The sequence below is a fragment of the Nicotiana sylvestris genome, chromosome 4, assembly GCF_000393655.2.
Source record: "Nicotiana sylvestris chromosome 4, ASM39365v2, whole genome shotgun sequence".
In the NCBI taxonomy this organism is placed as follows: domain Eukaryota; kingdom Viridiplantae; phylum Streptophyta; class Magnoliopsida; order Solanales; family Solanaceae; genus Nicotiana; species Nicotiana sylvestris.
In genome coordinates, this window is record NC_091060.1 from 167706217 (window position 1) to 167721679 (window position 15463).

Below are 15463 nucleotides of genomic sequence, written 5' to 3' on the forward strand. Positions count from 1 at the left end.
ATGTTTTGCTTGATTTTGTGATAAATGGACTATATAAACTGTTATATTTCAGAGTCATGTGATTACTATGAAGTGAAAACCAGTGTTAGCTGATTACATGATAGGTTGATAGTAATGTTGGCATGAATTAATTCAGGAATAGTTAGTTTGCTTTATGTTATTGAGATCGTGGTTATAGCTTGGTTTTCACCTTGATGATGTCTAAGAACTTACCGGAATATCAGTGAATAAATTAGCATGTGTATAAAACTGGAATTCAACTGACTGGTATCCTTCTAATTCGAGTAGATGTGTATTGTTTCCCCTTTGTTAATTCTTGAATACTTAAAATAGTTTAGAGGTAATTTCAGGGGGGCGTCTGGTTAAGCTAAAATCAAGGCCTCGCTGGCCTCAACAATAAGCCATCTCAGGCTATCACACGAGCGGCCTTAATGGGTTTGGGCTTCCTAAGGGATTCGATCCCAGGTGCTGTTATCTATCACCTGGGCTTCCCTTTCTCCTGCCTGACCAAATTTTGGGCGTTTCTGAAGCCCATAAGTGGTCCAGCTCATTGTTGAGGTTGGACTACTGAATTTTATTCAGTTTACATGTAATTCAGTTCTTTTTCTTCTTTTAGGGATATTTGATCACTAGAAAATTGTAGTCACTCTCGAATGAGCCTTTTAATAAGTGTTAAGACGAATTTCGCCAAACAAAATCGCAATTGCATGGCCCACACTTAATTAATTTTATTCCTTTAGAAATCGAGGTGTGCCATTTAGTTAAAATTCCATGGCCTTCGCAAAGTGCAAACGCGTAGTTGCTTTAAACGCGCTCTTAATAAAATTACTTTCCTAAACTCGGGTGCGCATTTATTCGACCCAAATCCAAATCTCGAGGAAGTCAAAATGTGTTGACAATCACGGGCGCATTGATTGCGACGTGGTTCGAAACGTGTTTTCACGACGTTGCAATTCTTTTTTAAAACTAAATAATGATAAAAAATGGTGTACGAATAAAACGAATATAAGCTAGCAAGTATTAAAATCAGATAAAATCAAATACAACAGTTAAGCGACCGTGCTAGAACCACGGAATCCGGGAATGCTAACACCTTCTCCCGGGTTAACAGAATTCCTTACTCGGATTTCTGGTTCGCGGACTGTTAACAGAGTCATAAATTTTCTCGGTTCGGGATTCAACCGGTGACTTGGGACACCATTAATCTCCCAAGTGGTGACTCTGAATAATTAATAATTAAATCCCGTTCCGATTGTCCTTTAATTGGAAAAACTCCTTTACGCCCTTTGCGGGGTGTAGGTAGAAAAAGGAGGTGTGACAATTATATTATTTGGTCTTTTTAGCCTAAGTTCAAACTCAAAAGACATGGTCCAACCCAATTACCCTTAGCCCATTCTTCCCAACCCATTAGCCCATTTAAGTGCAAGATTTAATCCTAGCCATCTATTTCCTTCTAATCCAATGGCCATAATCCCTTCCCACCTCCATATAAAATACCCAATTATAGAAACCCTACCCCAAGTTTTCAATTCCTAGACCTAGACCTAGCTAAGAAAAATTCCTAATTCCTAAAAAGGCGAACAACGGCAGAACCTTGGATTGATAGACAACAAAACATCGGACCTCGTGCCACCGCCCGTCACCATCTCGCCGGCTGATTTCCTAGTCAGGTTAACCAAGTCACACCTGTTGTGTTGATTCTCAGAATCCCCAAAGAGGACAAAGGGAATGACAGTGTCATCTACTACTGTTTCAATTTTCGAAAAGAAATCAATATAGAAGTTCGCGAAGAAAAATCTATTCAGAAGGTGAATCTATCATTCACTCATGACATCGTTGAATACTTTGTAAATTTCCATCAAGGATTGAATCTTTTCGGTGTCTATTCGAGGTTCCAGTTTGTAATTTCGGTGTTTTTGTCCAAGTATTGTTGCTTTGTTTAGCCCGATTGACTTGATATTTTCGGCTTTGTTCATCAATAAAAGGTCCATTTCTCAATTTTCATTCTCATTTCATTGTGTTATGATAGCTTGATGCGCGTGTTGGTTGATTTGTGATTTTACGTTGTTTGAGTAGTATGCCTTAGTTTTTATTTAAATTGTTTTAATTAGTTGTATTTCAATTGGGACGTACGTAGTCTTGTCTCTTGAATAAATACCTTTAATTGGGTAGATGGAAAAATTGGAGTTGTTTCTTTCTTGGCAAGGAATAAGAATGGGCCATAAGGTGGGTCTTAGACCATAAGAAATCTGGCCAAGTAATAAATCATGTTAGCTAGCCTATTTGCTCCCCAATAATATCTTGTTCATAAATTTGGTATCACAACAACCTCAAAGATTAGGAAAATAATTAAATGCGCTAGTCGCTTTAAGCGCGTTATAATAAAATTATCATACCTACGGGTACGGTTCCCGTGACGTAGTTGTGATACATAATTTCCAAATTTGTGGGCACATTTATGTGACCCGGCCACAACAACTAATAGTAGTAATAAAATAAACATGTTGTAGATTGCGGGTACGATTCCCGTGATGAGGTTTGCAATGTGTACCAAATAAACAAGTGTACGACAATCGTAACTTGTTCCAGAATAATTCCATAAATAATTACAAGCGGTTAAAAGCTAAAAATGCACAATAGGTTTTAAAATATGTAATTAATCAGATAATTACCCGGATTTCTGTGTTCGCAGACCATAAATAAGAGTCAAATTTTCCCAATTCGGGATTTTAAACCGGTGACTTGGGACACTATAAATTATCCTAAGTGGCGACTCTGAATTTGAATAAATAATCCCGTTTCAGTTATTGTCACTTAAATTGGAAAAACTCCCTTATATACCCCTCGGGTGGTAAAAAGGAGGTGTGACAGCTCTGGCGACTCCGCTGGGGATAAGAACCCAGAACTTCTGGTTTTGGGTTCAAAAATTCGAGCTTAGAATAATTGTTATAGTTGGCTTTGTTTATTATCTGATTTTACGTATTTGAGCCTAATGTGCTAAATGCCGCTTTTTAACGTTTTGATATTATTTGAATTGTATGTAAACTGCTGCGAAACCCCTCTCTTCTAATCTCCTGGGAAGTGCACGCTGGCATGACTTCCTTTCTGTTAGTGTCATACCCTAATTTAGAATGAGAATCAGATTAGTTACAAAGCCGGATGTCCTTTTGGTTACCGGTACGTTGCCCCCCCTCAGCTCGAGTTGTCTGCTCGGGTAAGCCAGGTCTTGAACAATACACTCAGGTTTTAAACCTAGAATAATATAGCCTCATGCCGGATCCCTAGTAGGAACGCTTGTTTGCATCACATGCATTTGACTTTAGAGACTCAACATAGGAGTTGGGTTCGTCTAGGACAGGTGTACCTAAATTAAAAGACCATCCTGATGCATCTTACGTGCTACTTGCGTATCTGCCTGTTTCGGCTTGCATGTTGATTGGCTTCTAGAATAGGGAATGAAAATGAAAAAAAGAGGAAAAAATGAAAATAAAAAAAAAGGAAAAAAGGAAAGAGAGTGAGAGGTAGTTATTTGAATTATCCTGAAACTATGTCGAAATTTTGAAAAAAAAGGAGAAAAAGTCATTTCAAAATAAGCCATATTTTCCTGTTGCGTCAAAACTTACCGAACTACGTGGGTCTGATTCTCATCGGATGTGAGATACGTAGGTAAACATCATAGGTTCCGGCCCACCATTTTTTTAAAAAATCCAAAAATATTTTCTTTTAATCTCTCTCAAAATCCAAAAATATTTGTTTGAAAATTCAAAAAAAAATATTTTCTTTTTTCTTTTGTAATATTTCTTTCATAAATTCAAAGTAAAAGTCCAAAAATATTTATTTTCTTCTTTAGAAGTTTTTCTTTCAAAATTTCCAGAAAAAAAAAGAACAAGAAAATATTTTTTCTCTTCTTTAGACGTCTTTCTTTTCAAAAATCTTTTAAAAAAAAAACAAATCGAAATCAAAAAATATTTTCTTTTTTATTTGTAAGTATTTCTTTCGAAAAAACAAATTTCAAAATCCAAAAAAAAGAGTTAGTTTATTTACTGTATTTCCGGTCTTCCCGAACTACGTAAGATATGATTCATATTCTCACATGATACGTAGGCTACCCACATCAGGTTTGATCAAATGATTTTGAAAAAAAATTGGAAAAAAAGAGAAAGAATAATAATAATAATAATAATAATAATAATAATAATAATAATAATAATAATAATAATAATAATAATAATAATAATAATAATAATAATAAGGATCGACTGAGTCTATTTTAACATGTTTTTGTTTTTAATTGTGAAGAAAGTTGAGGTGGTCGATTTGTGGTAAGCTGGCAACACAAGATCCAAAGAAAAAACGTCATTGAAAATTGACATTGAAGCTGTTGCAAGTAGTCATGAGACTCAGGGTCAGAGGGTTCAACAAGCGTCTACTGTGGTTGAGGAAAATAGAGTACTAGAACAAAAAATGACCGAAATGTGTCAAACATGGGCTAATAGCCAAGGACCACCCTTTTCTTCTCATGGTTTCCCAAAGTTCACACTCGACTACTGCCATTCCGGTCTCATTGTCTGATCAATCCTATACACCTGGGTTTAGTCATTATCCCAACTGTATGACTACATCTGGAACTTCTGTCGTGAACTCTGACACACTAGGGTCTAAGGTTCCTAGGCACTTTGTCCTAGCTACTCCATTCTGCCCCTTTTCACCTACTGAATGAGCCAATGGGCTTGTGTAAATGGTTGTTTTCTGGACCTTTGGTCAACTATGGCTATAGGGTTTTGACTATTTTGTGGTGGATTGACTGTGATTTCTGGGCTATGGTAAAACCTGTATGGATACGAAACTGAAGGCCTGGCTAGGCTGGGTGCACTTTGGTCCTGTCTTAGGACCACTATACTTATTTTGTAACTTTGAAGTTATTTCATTCATTTGGGCCTGTAATAATGTTGTAATAAAAATTGGGAAGTTAGTAAAGTTGGGAAAACTGGTCTATTCTATTATTTGCATGAAACATGTAGAAATCCTCCTATAGGTATTTTATCCGTTTAGCATGTTCTGCTCCTATATGTTTGTTAGATGTCTTGCCTATAGGATTCGTTCAACCTATCCTGCTTCTATATGTTTATTAGATATCATGCCTATAGGAAATAAAATGTCAATGACCATTCTTTCAATTTGCATAAATGCAGCATATTCATCAGATTCTATGATTATAATTATGTTTTACTGATCTTTATCTAGAAATCATGCCTATAGATCTTTAATCGATCAACTTGCTGCTGTTATTATAATGATCACCTAGAAGACATGCCTATAGGATTTAAGTATTAAAAACTCAGTTTCAATTGTTGATCATTAGAAATCCTGCATGTAGGATATTACCACTCGCTTTAAGGTGTTAATATTGAACTTTCAAACACTATTTCGTTGCTTGGTTATGCCATCATTAGAAAGCATGCCCATAGGATCAAACTGAGTATTTCCAAAGGCTATCACTACCATCTACTGCTTAAATCACCCAGAGATCATGCCTATAGGTTTAATCACGTATAATTTGTAATGTTAATAATCAGCATACAATACCAGATTTCCCTAAACTATATAGTTGATTAGAAATCATGTCTATAAGATGGCACCTTGCATCTGAAACAGCCTGCACGAGGTCACATAGAAACCATGTGTATAGGGCTTAAGGGCTTTAATTTTGAAACTGTCTAATGCTTAATGTGAGAATTTATTTGTGTGCACTTGTTGTCTAAGTGTGGAGGCTAATTTGAGCCTATAATCGCCTTACATGAAGTCCAACTTATTTTGTATGTCGCCTAGTTTTATCATTTTTGAACAGCCTAAGTTAAGTCTAAAACTATCCAGAATAGAGGTCCAAACTCTTCCTGGACGATAGGCATGGGATGAGTAGTGCACGCATAAGATACGATTTATAATTGAACTAATGAGCTTTAGGTAACAACATGAAGATAGTAATCGGGTAGCAGGAGATGATAGTCTGTGCTCGCTGAATAATATGAGTAACACCCCACCTCGAGGGAGTTACGTAGTATTATTCATGTTGCACGGGGTGATCCTTTAGGCTAAAAAACTTAGGACCCCATCCGGTCTTCAAATCAAGTTTTTGTCCTTGATAATAAAACTACCCAAACTTCTTGTTTCTCTCTGTCTTCGTTTATCTAAATAATTCATATAATTCGAGTTCGGCCGGGACCCGCAGTTGTGGAGCTCGAAGAGTACCTAACACCTTCTCTTTGAGGTAATTTGAGACCTTACCTGATCTTTGGTGATGCAAACTAGTTAACTCAGAGTTATTTGCAAATAGGTGCCCTAACGCACCTCAAACCCGTTAGGTGGCGACTCTCTCTTTTAACACCTTCCTTAAAAGAGTTGTCATGTGTCGAAACCTGATTTCACAAGAAAAAGGGGCACAACAGCATTACGACTCTGCTGGGGATATTTTTAGGCTCTTACCATAGCGATTTGATTTATATGAATTAGTCTTCTTTGACAAACATGTCTGCTTATTATATTAGCTGTTACATGAATATCCCGCTCCCGTTTCCTTTTTATTTCTGCATGTATACCCTTTTCCCCGTTTTCCCTTTATTTGAATTCGCACTAATATGCAAATCTCTGTTCAATTTGGTCATAACATGCATTTTCCTTTATTTCTAGTCATGTTTGCTTGCTCGAAGACATTGTTTAAAGAATTGCTACATCATGTCTCTCCCCACCCCCACTCCCTTGTTTACATTATTATTGTTCCCACATTACGCGAACTAACTCCTTCCTTGTTTTCCTTTCTTTTTATGTCTTTACGTTTCATTTAATACTGCATTTACCATTTTCATCAGGCAAAATATTTTACAACGTGTTGTTTTATCTTTGCATAAGCATGCTCTACATCATATTCCACCAGTGTGTAATTAATATCATAGTGGCACTTGATAAGTGTTCACGCTCTTTCTAAATCCTTTAAATTTAGAAAGGCTTATTTGTGGTAAAACTAGTCGATCACCAGTGCAGTCGACGATTCGTGCCTTTCCCTCTCAAGTTGTCCGCTTGAGGGTACCGGTCTAGACTCTTATAGAACCCCCCCTCTAATATTAAGTGTGCATGCATCATGTCCAAACATAGTATGGGTTAGAGCGTTGTCCGCATAATAACTCGCTAAGGCAAGCCTTATCCAAAGTCCGCCAAGATTTCTATAATCCCAATGGACACAATCACGATCTGTGCATTATTTAGACAAAACATGCCAATATGTTGATCATTAACGTGTAAATTGCCAAATTTGGAGGGGGAAAGAGCTAACTTTATTTGTTTTGCAGAAATGAGGCACGAAGTCCCCAGGTTCGGCATAGTTCAAAATATCCCACCTTTTCTGCTAGATTGGTGGGAAAATCTCTCACCAAATGACAAAAATCATGGGAAAAGGGTCCTCGAAAATTTACCCTTTTTGTTAGACATTCATCCAAACATTGCATTAATTGAGGCCTCCACCATATTTTGGGATAATAAGAGAGTTGTCTTACGTTTTGGTGACATAGAAATGACTCCTCTTTTAGAAAAAAATAGGAGGCTTCACTGGGCTCCCATGGGATAGCCCTGGTTTATTAGTACCGGAAAACTGCACTTCTCAAGGTTTCTTGAAAATGATGGGTTTTAGGAAAATGATGAGTTAGTCTGTCTGAAGAAGTCTTACATACCATTCGATTTCCTTTATGAGCGTTATGAGCACAACAAGTCATATCGCCTTTACCATGATGAGTTCACAATCACTTCTTTGGTTTGGACTCACTGCCAAGTTTTTGTGTTCATTGTCTGCTTTCAGGGGATGCTGGTATTTCAAATACAGGGAGAAAGGATCCACACTCGCCTAGCTATGGTCACTAAGACCTTAATGGAGGGGATTGAGGGGCAAACTTACACTATTGTCCTTATGATTTTGGCTGAGATGTACCGGGCTTTAGACCATTGCTAAAATGGGTATAGGCATTTCGAGGGTTGCAATTTGTTGCTGCAGGTATGGTTGTTGGAACACCTTCAGAGAGGAGAAAATCGTCAAGAACTTCCGCGACAACCATGGAATAACCACATAGCCTATCACCATCCGAAGAGGATGACTTTTATCCCAAACAGGTTTCACAACCAGAAAACGTTGTGAGCTGGGTATATTTCTTAGGCAATCTGACTGATGACAAGGTACATTGGATGTTCGAGTGGTTCCATAGCAGTGAATTCATCATCAGGTCGAGAGATACTCCTCATCTAGTGCTAATCAGATTGAAGAGGATTTGTACTGATGCTCCTATTAGGGTTATGAGGCAATTTGGGAGAAAACAGTTTATACCACAAGTTTCCAAAATGGTTCAGTACAAAGCAGGCTTCTAAGGGAATGCCTTTCCATTCAAGCCAGGGATGATATAGCAGGGGATGTTAAGCCAGGGATTAATTTGAAGAATAGGGTTATAGACGATGCTGCTGAAGCACAAGTCAAATACAGAATATTGCGCAAAAGGGTTTTCGAGAATGAAGCCAGGAATTTGGAACAACATAAAGCAGACATGGAAGTAATCAACGAAGAGAGCTTGGAATATTTGGAGCAGGGGTTGATGGAGTTTGAGGGGAAGATGAGGAAAATGGTCTCGGTCTGTCAGGATGCAGAGGGCAACGAAGGAGGGCATCTAGCAAGGGCATATCTGCTGCTGCACATGCGCGACCTGGGAATCTAATTGATGGAGCAAAGAAGGCCAAATATAGAGAAGGTCCCTCTGGGACCAAATAGATTAGGAATGATGTTCTACTTGTTTTCTATACTCATTTTAGACTTTGGTTGTAATATGGCAAATGCCATTAGAGACTCTTTATAATTATTGTCGTTTTAGTAGAGGTTTGGTTCATTTATCATATTAATAAAATGACGCAGTTATCGGCATTGATTTTCTCCAAATCTATATGTTGCTTAGGCCTGCCTCGGGCACAATGAGGTCCCAAAACTAGGATGCAAATTTATAACTCCGCAATATGTGTTTAAATACCGCAAACATCCTTTTAATACCCCTTACTGACTTATTTACCTTTTTGTTTTCTTCTTTTTTTGTTTATTCCCATCCCCTAAGGTTAGTTCGTGCATACTGGCATTATCAGCATATCATACCAGATCTAGAGGTCCTCCACTTCCTCCTCCTCCAAGTGTTCCTAAAAGTAAGGGAAAAGCTAAAATGGACAATATGAATGGTATCAGGAAAGACAACGCTACGCATGCAGAGAACGTCGAGACTTCGGATGGTCGGAGTACTCTGGCACAAAATAATTTGGTCTTACGGTTAGAACAGACGATACTGGAGCTACAAGGGGAACTTGAGCAGGTTCAGAACTTGGCAAATATTTCCCTTGCCCTAAACGTCCCCGACGTCAACCAACAAAACGTCCAAAACCCAGCACCTCCCCAGAACACACAAAACCAACAAAATCCTCTCGTACCTCATCAGTATGCCACACCTCCTCAAAATCCTAACACTCCGCCAGTACCAACCCCTCCACAACATCATCACCATCCAACCCAGTATCCACAAACCACCACCTACCACACTCCTCAAAATGCACCACAACCTACCCCTGATCCCCAAAACTCAACCAATGACCATCACTACACCCAAATTTCTGGAGTCCATCAAAGCGATCGATATACGTGGAAACCTTACCCCACACTCCATAATAGACCCTGTACACAATGGAGTCCACCGAGAAGGACCCGCTCATCAAAAACATGGTGGAATAACTCAAGAAACGTACTAGTCGAGTCCAAGGTGTTGAAGGCAGTAAAGGTGTCGAAGGTCTGAATTATGAGGATTTGTGTATTCAGCCGGACGTAGAACTATTAGAGGGTTACAAACCTAAGTTCAAAATGTTCGACTAGATAGGAGATCTGAAGGTACATTTGAGGACATATTATGACAAGCTCGTAGGGGTTGTTAAAGAAGAAAGAATCCGCACGAAGTTGTTCATGAGGAGCCTCACTGGAGATGCCCTACCTTGGTACATCGGTCAAAATCCAAAGAAATGGGTTAACTGGGTAAACATGGCATCAAATTTTATGGATCGGTTCAGGTTCAATACGAAAAATGCGCCAGACATCTTCTACATTCAGAATCTTAAGAAGAAGCTGACAGAAACTTTTTGCGAGTATGCTACTCGGTGGACGTCAGAAGCTACGAAAGTAAGGCAAGCACTGGAAGAAGAACAGATGAATAAGTTCTTTGTCCTAGCTTAGGATCCGCAGTACTACAAGAGACTAATGGTTATTGAGAACCATAATTTTTTTAACATAATCAAGTTAGGAGAAAGAATAGAAGAGGGGATCAAGAGCGGAATGGTGATGAATTTTGAGGCACTCCTGGCTACAAACAAAGCCTTGCAGTCGGGCAGTAATTCTAAAAAGAAGGAAGTAGGGACAGTGATGGTGGCCCAAGTTCCAAAGTCTCCTCTCACGTACCAAACACCCCCACCCACATATCAGCCTTCACTTACCAGATACCAATAACCTGCAACCACTTACCATATTTATAACACCAAGCCAACATACTACCACTCCCCGCCAGCTCGCCAAAATTACCAAAAAGCCAGACCAAATTCCAACCATAGACCGCCCAGACAATACTCCTCGATTGTTGAACCCATCGACCAATTGTATGAAAGATTGACGGCTTCCAGTTATGTCACTCTTATTCCCGTTGCTGCCATGGAAAACTCCTCTCAATGGATCAATCCAAACAAGATATGTGCCTACCACTCGGGCATGAAGGGTCATACTATTGATAAATGTCACACTTTGAAGGATAAAATCTAGACATTGATTGACACCAAGGTTATACAAGCAAAAAAGGCTGCAGCTAATGTCTGCAATAATCCCCTCCCGGATCATAGGTGCGAGGGGGTAAATGTGATCGAAACTGATGAAGAATGGGATCCGGAAGGATCAATCGGGCTCATTTGTGAAGGGGATGAACCTAAAATACCTCCAGTCACTCTCACACCTATTGTGGTACAAATACAATCATCGATTTGAAGTTGAGGTAGTTGCATCGACTCCGTTCGAGGTTGAAATAACACTGCCCTCAGCTATGCCAACTTCGTTTGAGGTGGAAGTTACCACATCCTTCACCATAATGGTGGAACCTACACCGTCCTTTAAGTCCAATGTTATACCTTGGGACTATGCTGCGGAGGCGAGAAGGAAAGGAAAAGGGAAAATGGAGGAAACAGGTGCAGCACAATGCATGACCCGAACTAGGAGGGTTTACACGCCCGAGCATTTGGGAGGAACAAGTAAAGAAGCCACTTCCAAGCAGCCTATCATTGAAACTGGCCCAGATGATCTTTGGAGAAAGGTTCAAGTAAGAGAGTATTATGTGGTTGATCATTTGAACAAAATCCCTGCTCAGATATCTATTCTATCACTACTACAGAATTTTGAGGCACATAGGAATGCATTGATGAAAGTGTTGAACGAAGCTTATGTACCCAATAACATTACTAATGGAGCGGTGGCCAATATGGTAGGACAAGTATTAGAAATCCACAAGATCACTTTCCACGAAGATGAATTGCCGTCGGAAGAATTGAGTCACAACAGGGCACTACAAATCACAGTCTAATTTGAGGATACATTCATCACCAGGGTCTTGATAGATGGGATTCGAGTCTCAATATATGTATGCTGACCACTCTAAAGAGGTTGGGTAAAGGTTTGCATGAGATATGAGCAGGAACTATGAACATGAAAGCATTCGATGGGTCCCACAGGGCCACGATTGGGGAGATCAACCTCTGCTTGCAGATGGGCTCGACTTGGTTTGACGTTGAATTTCAAGTATTGGACATATCTGCCACAGACAATCTATTGTTAGGACAACCTTGGATACAAGTTGTTGGGGCCGTAGCCTCCACTCTATACCAGGCCGTAAAGTTCGAATGGAATCATCAGGAAGTAATCATCCACGAGGACGGGAGTAATCCCATTTATACCAATCAGACTGTTCAGGTTGTCGAGAATATAAGGAATTTAGGAGGAGAAACGTACCATCACATCGAGCGCATCAATGCAATTGAGAAGACAAATGGTGGAGTAACAAGATTGAAAGCATATTGTTATGGACATGGTATAAACCCGGTAAGGGTCTCGGCAAGAATCTCCAGGGTATCACTAAACCAATACAACCAAAGCATCACTGCACAATCTTTGGGCTTGGATACCAATACACCTGGCAGGAGTATGATGATTAGTCGCTGCCATGGCGTGGTTCTTATTACCCTCTTGAACAGTCAATACCGCATTTGCACCAGACATTTCAACAAACTGACATGATATGGGGATCTGAAGAAGATGAAGCTTTAGCTGGCCTAAGGAACCTATTTCTGGATGATGAAGACATAGATTGCAGTGCAATAGTTGAGGAGGAGGAGGAAGACCTTACAACTCAGACCATGGGAAAAGGAGTTGTTCTCAAAAACTGGACTGCTGCACCGTCCCAGTCCTGCTGAGTTCCTGGGTAGCCTAGCAATTAGCATGATCTATTTTTTAAAAAGCATTTTAAGCATTTAAGACATTTTCAGTATTTTGTTTTGAACATATTTTGTTTTGAAATAATTGCTTGAGTGATCGAGCCGTACTTGTTTTGATATTTTCAAGATTTATTTAATGCATTGCTATTTTAGAATTTATTATTATCCTTTACATTTTCTCTCTACAACATTATTATTACTTATCCTGATGAATCAACGACTATGACATGTAATGAGACAACGTAACATAAGGATAGTGATTTAGAGGAAATAGAAGAAGAAGATATAATACCTGAGGAAATTGTCAGAGAAGTGGAAAATTTTGAGAACAAGCCTAAGTCCAATTTGGACGAAACTGAGATAGTCAAATTGGGAGATTCTGAAACAGTCAAAGAAACTTGCATAAGCATTTACCTGTCACCATCAGAGAAAGAAGAGAACACCCGTTTCCTGAAAGAGTATGAAGATATTTTTGCATGGTCTTATGATGATATGACTGGTTTGAGCACGTCTATAGTGGCTCATAAACTACCTACCAATCTGATGTGTCCGCCTGTAAAGCAGAAGCTCAGAAAGTTCAAGCCGGATATGAGTCTGAAAATAAAAGAGGAAGTCACCAAAAAGATCAACGCTAAGGTTCTCAAAGTGGTCGAATATCCTACCTGGTTGGCTAATATTGTTCTAGTTCCGAAGAAGGATGGTAAGGTTAGAGTATGTGTCGACTATCGGGATTTAAATAGAGCAAGTTCCAAAGATGATTTCCCTTTACCCAATATACACATACTAATCAACAACTGTGTCAAGCATGAACTCCAATCCTTTGTGGATTGCTTCGCAGGATATCATCAGATCTGGATGGATAAAGACAATGCCGAGAAGACATCCTTTATTATTCCATGGGGAGTGTATTGATATAAAATGATGCCATTTGGTCTAAAGAATGCTGGGGCCACTTATATGAGAGCCATGATAACCATTTCCCACGACATGATACACAAGGAGATAGAAGTATATGTGGATGACATCATCATCAAATCCAAGAAGGGTACAAATCATATGGCGTATTTGAGAATGTTCTTTGATCGGCTTCGAAGGTATAATCTGAAACTAAACCCCGCAAAATGTGCTTTTGGGCTCCCTTCCTGAACGTTGTTAGGATTCATTGTCATCCGCCGAGGAATAGAGCTAGACTCGTTAAAGGTCAAAGCTATCTAGAATTTGCCACCGTCAAAGAACAAGAAAGATGTGATGAGTTTCTTGGGGCGTCTCAATTACATCAGTTGCTTCATAGCGCAATCAACCGTGATCTGTGAGCTGATTTTTAAAATGCTAAAAAAAGATGCCGCAACAAGTTGGGCGGAAGACTGCCAGAAAGCTTTTGACAAAATCAAGGAATATTTGTACACACCACCAGTCCTGGTTTCACCAGAACCTGGGAGACCTCTTCTACTCTATTTGTCCGTACTAGATGGGGCTTTCGATTATGTCTTGGACAACACGATGAGACGGGAAGGAAAGAGCAGGCTATATACTATCTGAGTAAGAAGTTCACACCCTACGAAGTATGGTATTCTTGGCTGGAATGAACCTGCTGCACCCTGACGTGGATATCTCAGAAATTGAGGCACTAATTCTATGCCTACACTTCTATCTCATATCAAGAATGGATCCTCTGAATTACATTTTCCAGAAACCCATGCCTACAAGGAAACTAGCAAAATGGCAGATACTGTTGAGTGAATTTGATATTGTCTATGTGACTCAGAAGGCGGTCAAGGGACATGCATTAGCAAATCATCTCACCGAAAATCCTGTAGGAGGAGAATACGAATCACTGAAAACGTATTTTCCCGATGAGGAAGTATCATTTGTAGGAGAAGATATCACCGAAACTTATGACAGTTGGAGAATGTTCTTCGATGGGGTCACGAGCTTCAAAGAAGGGAGCATTGGAGTTGTTTTGGTGTTAGAGATAGGTCAACATTATCCGGTATCTGTGAAACTCATGTTTCCGTGCACCAACAATATAGTTGAATACGAGGCTTGCATCTTGGGGCTTAATTTGGCCATTGACCTGGATATCTGGGAATTGCTGGTAATTGGTGATTTAGACCTTCTGATGCATCAGGTTCTAAGAGAGTGGGCTACAAAGAATACCAAAATATTACCATATCTATATCATGTACAAGAGTTGATGAATAGGTTTACAAAGATAGAGTTCAAACATATTCCGAGAATCCAGAATGAGTTCGTAGATGCATTGGCCACTATGTCTTCCATGATACAGCACCCGAACAAAAATTTCATTGACCCTATTCCAGTAAGAATCCATAATCGGTCAGCTTATTATGCTCATATTGAAGAAGAAATGGATGGGAATTCGTGGTTCCATGATATGAAGGAATACTTGGCAAAAAGAAAGTATCCAGAGCAGGCAAATCATACTCAGAAATGCACACTCTGAAGATTATCCAACCATTTCTTCCAAAGTGGAGGAATTCTGTACAGAAGGACTCTAGACCTAGGATTATTACGGTGTGTTGACGCCAAAGAAGCTTCTAAACTTTTCGAAGAGATACATGTCGGGACTTGCGGACCACATATAAACGATTTTGTTTTAGCCAAGAAGATATTGATGGTAGGATAGTTTTGGATGCTATGGAAATAGACTGCATCAGGTATGTCCAAAAGTCTCATCAGTGCCAAATACATGCAGATATGATTCGGGTAACACCAAATGAACTCAATGCAACGAGTGCACCTCGGCCTTTTACTACTTGGGAAATGGATTTCATCGGTCCAATCGATCCTGCCGCTTCTAACGGGCACATGTTTATTTTAGTGGCCATAGACTACTTCACAAAATGGGTTGAAACTGCATTTT

General features: G+C 39.4%; 1 protein-coding gene across 1 annotated transcript; it reads left to right on the plus strand.

Annotated features, from left to right (window-relative positions):
- The first annotated feature begins 14143 nt into the window (after positions 1 to 14143).
- On the plus strand, positions 14144 to 15043 carry LOC138890486 (uncharacterized). The gene has a single exon (XM_070173876.1). It carries the CDS (start codon positions 14144 to 14146, stop codon positions 15041 to 15043), a length of 900 nt encoding a protein of 299 aa, XP_070029977.1.
- The last annotated feature ends 420 nt before the right edge of the window (positions 15044 to 15463 follow it).

Coding starts and splice junctions, on each gene's coding strand:
- LOC138890486 (XM_070173876.1), top strand. CDS start 14,144: ATGGTATTCTTGGCTGGAATGAACCTGCTGCACCCTGACGTGGATATC.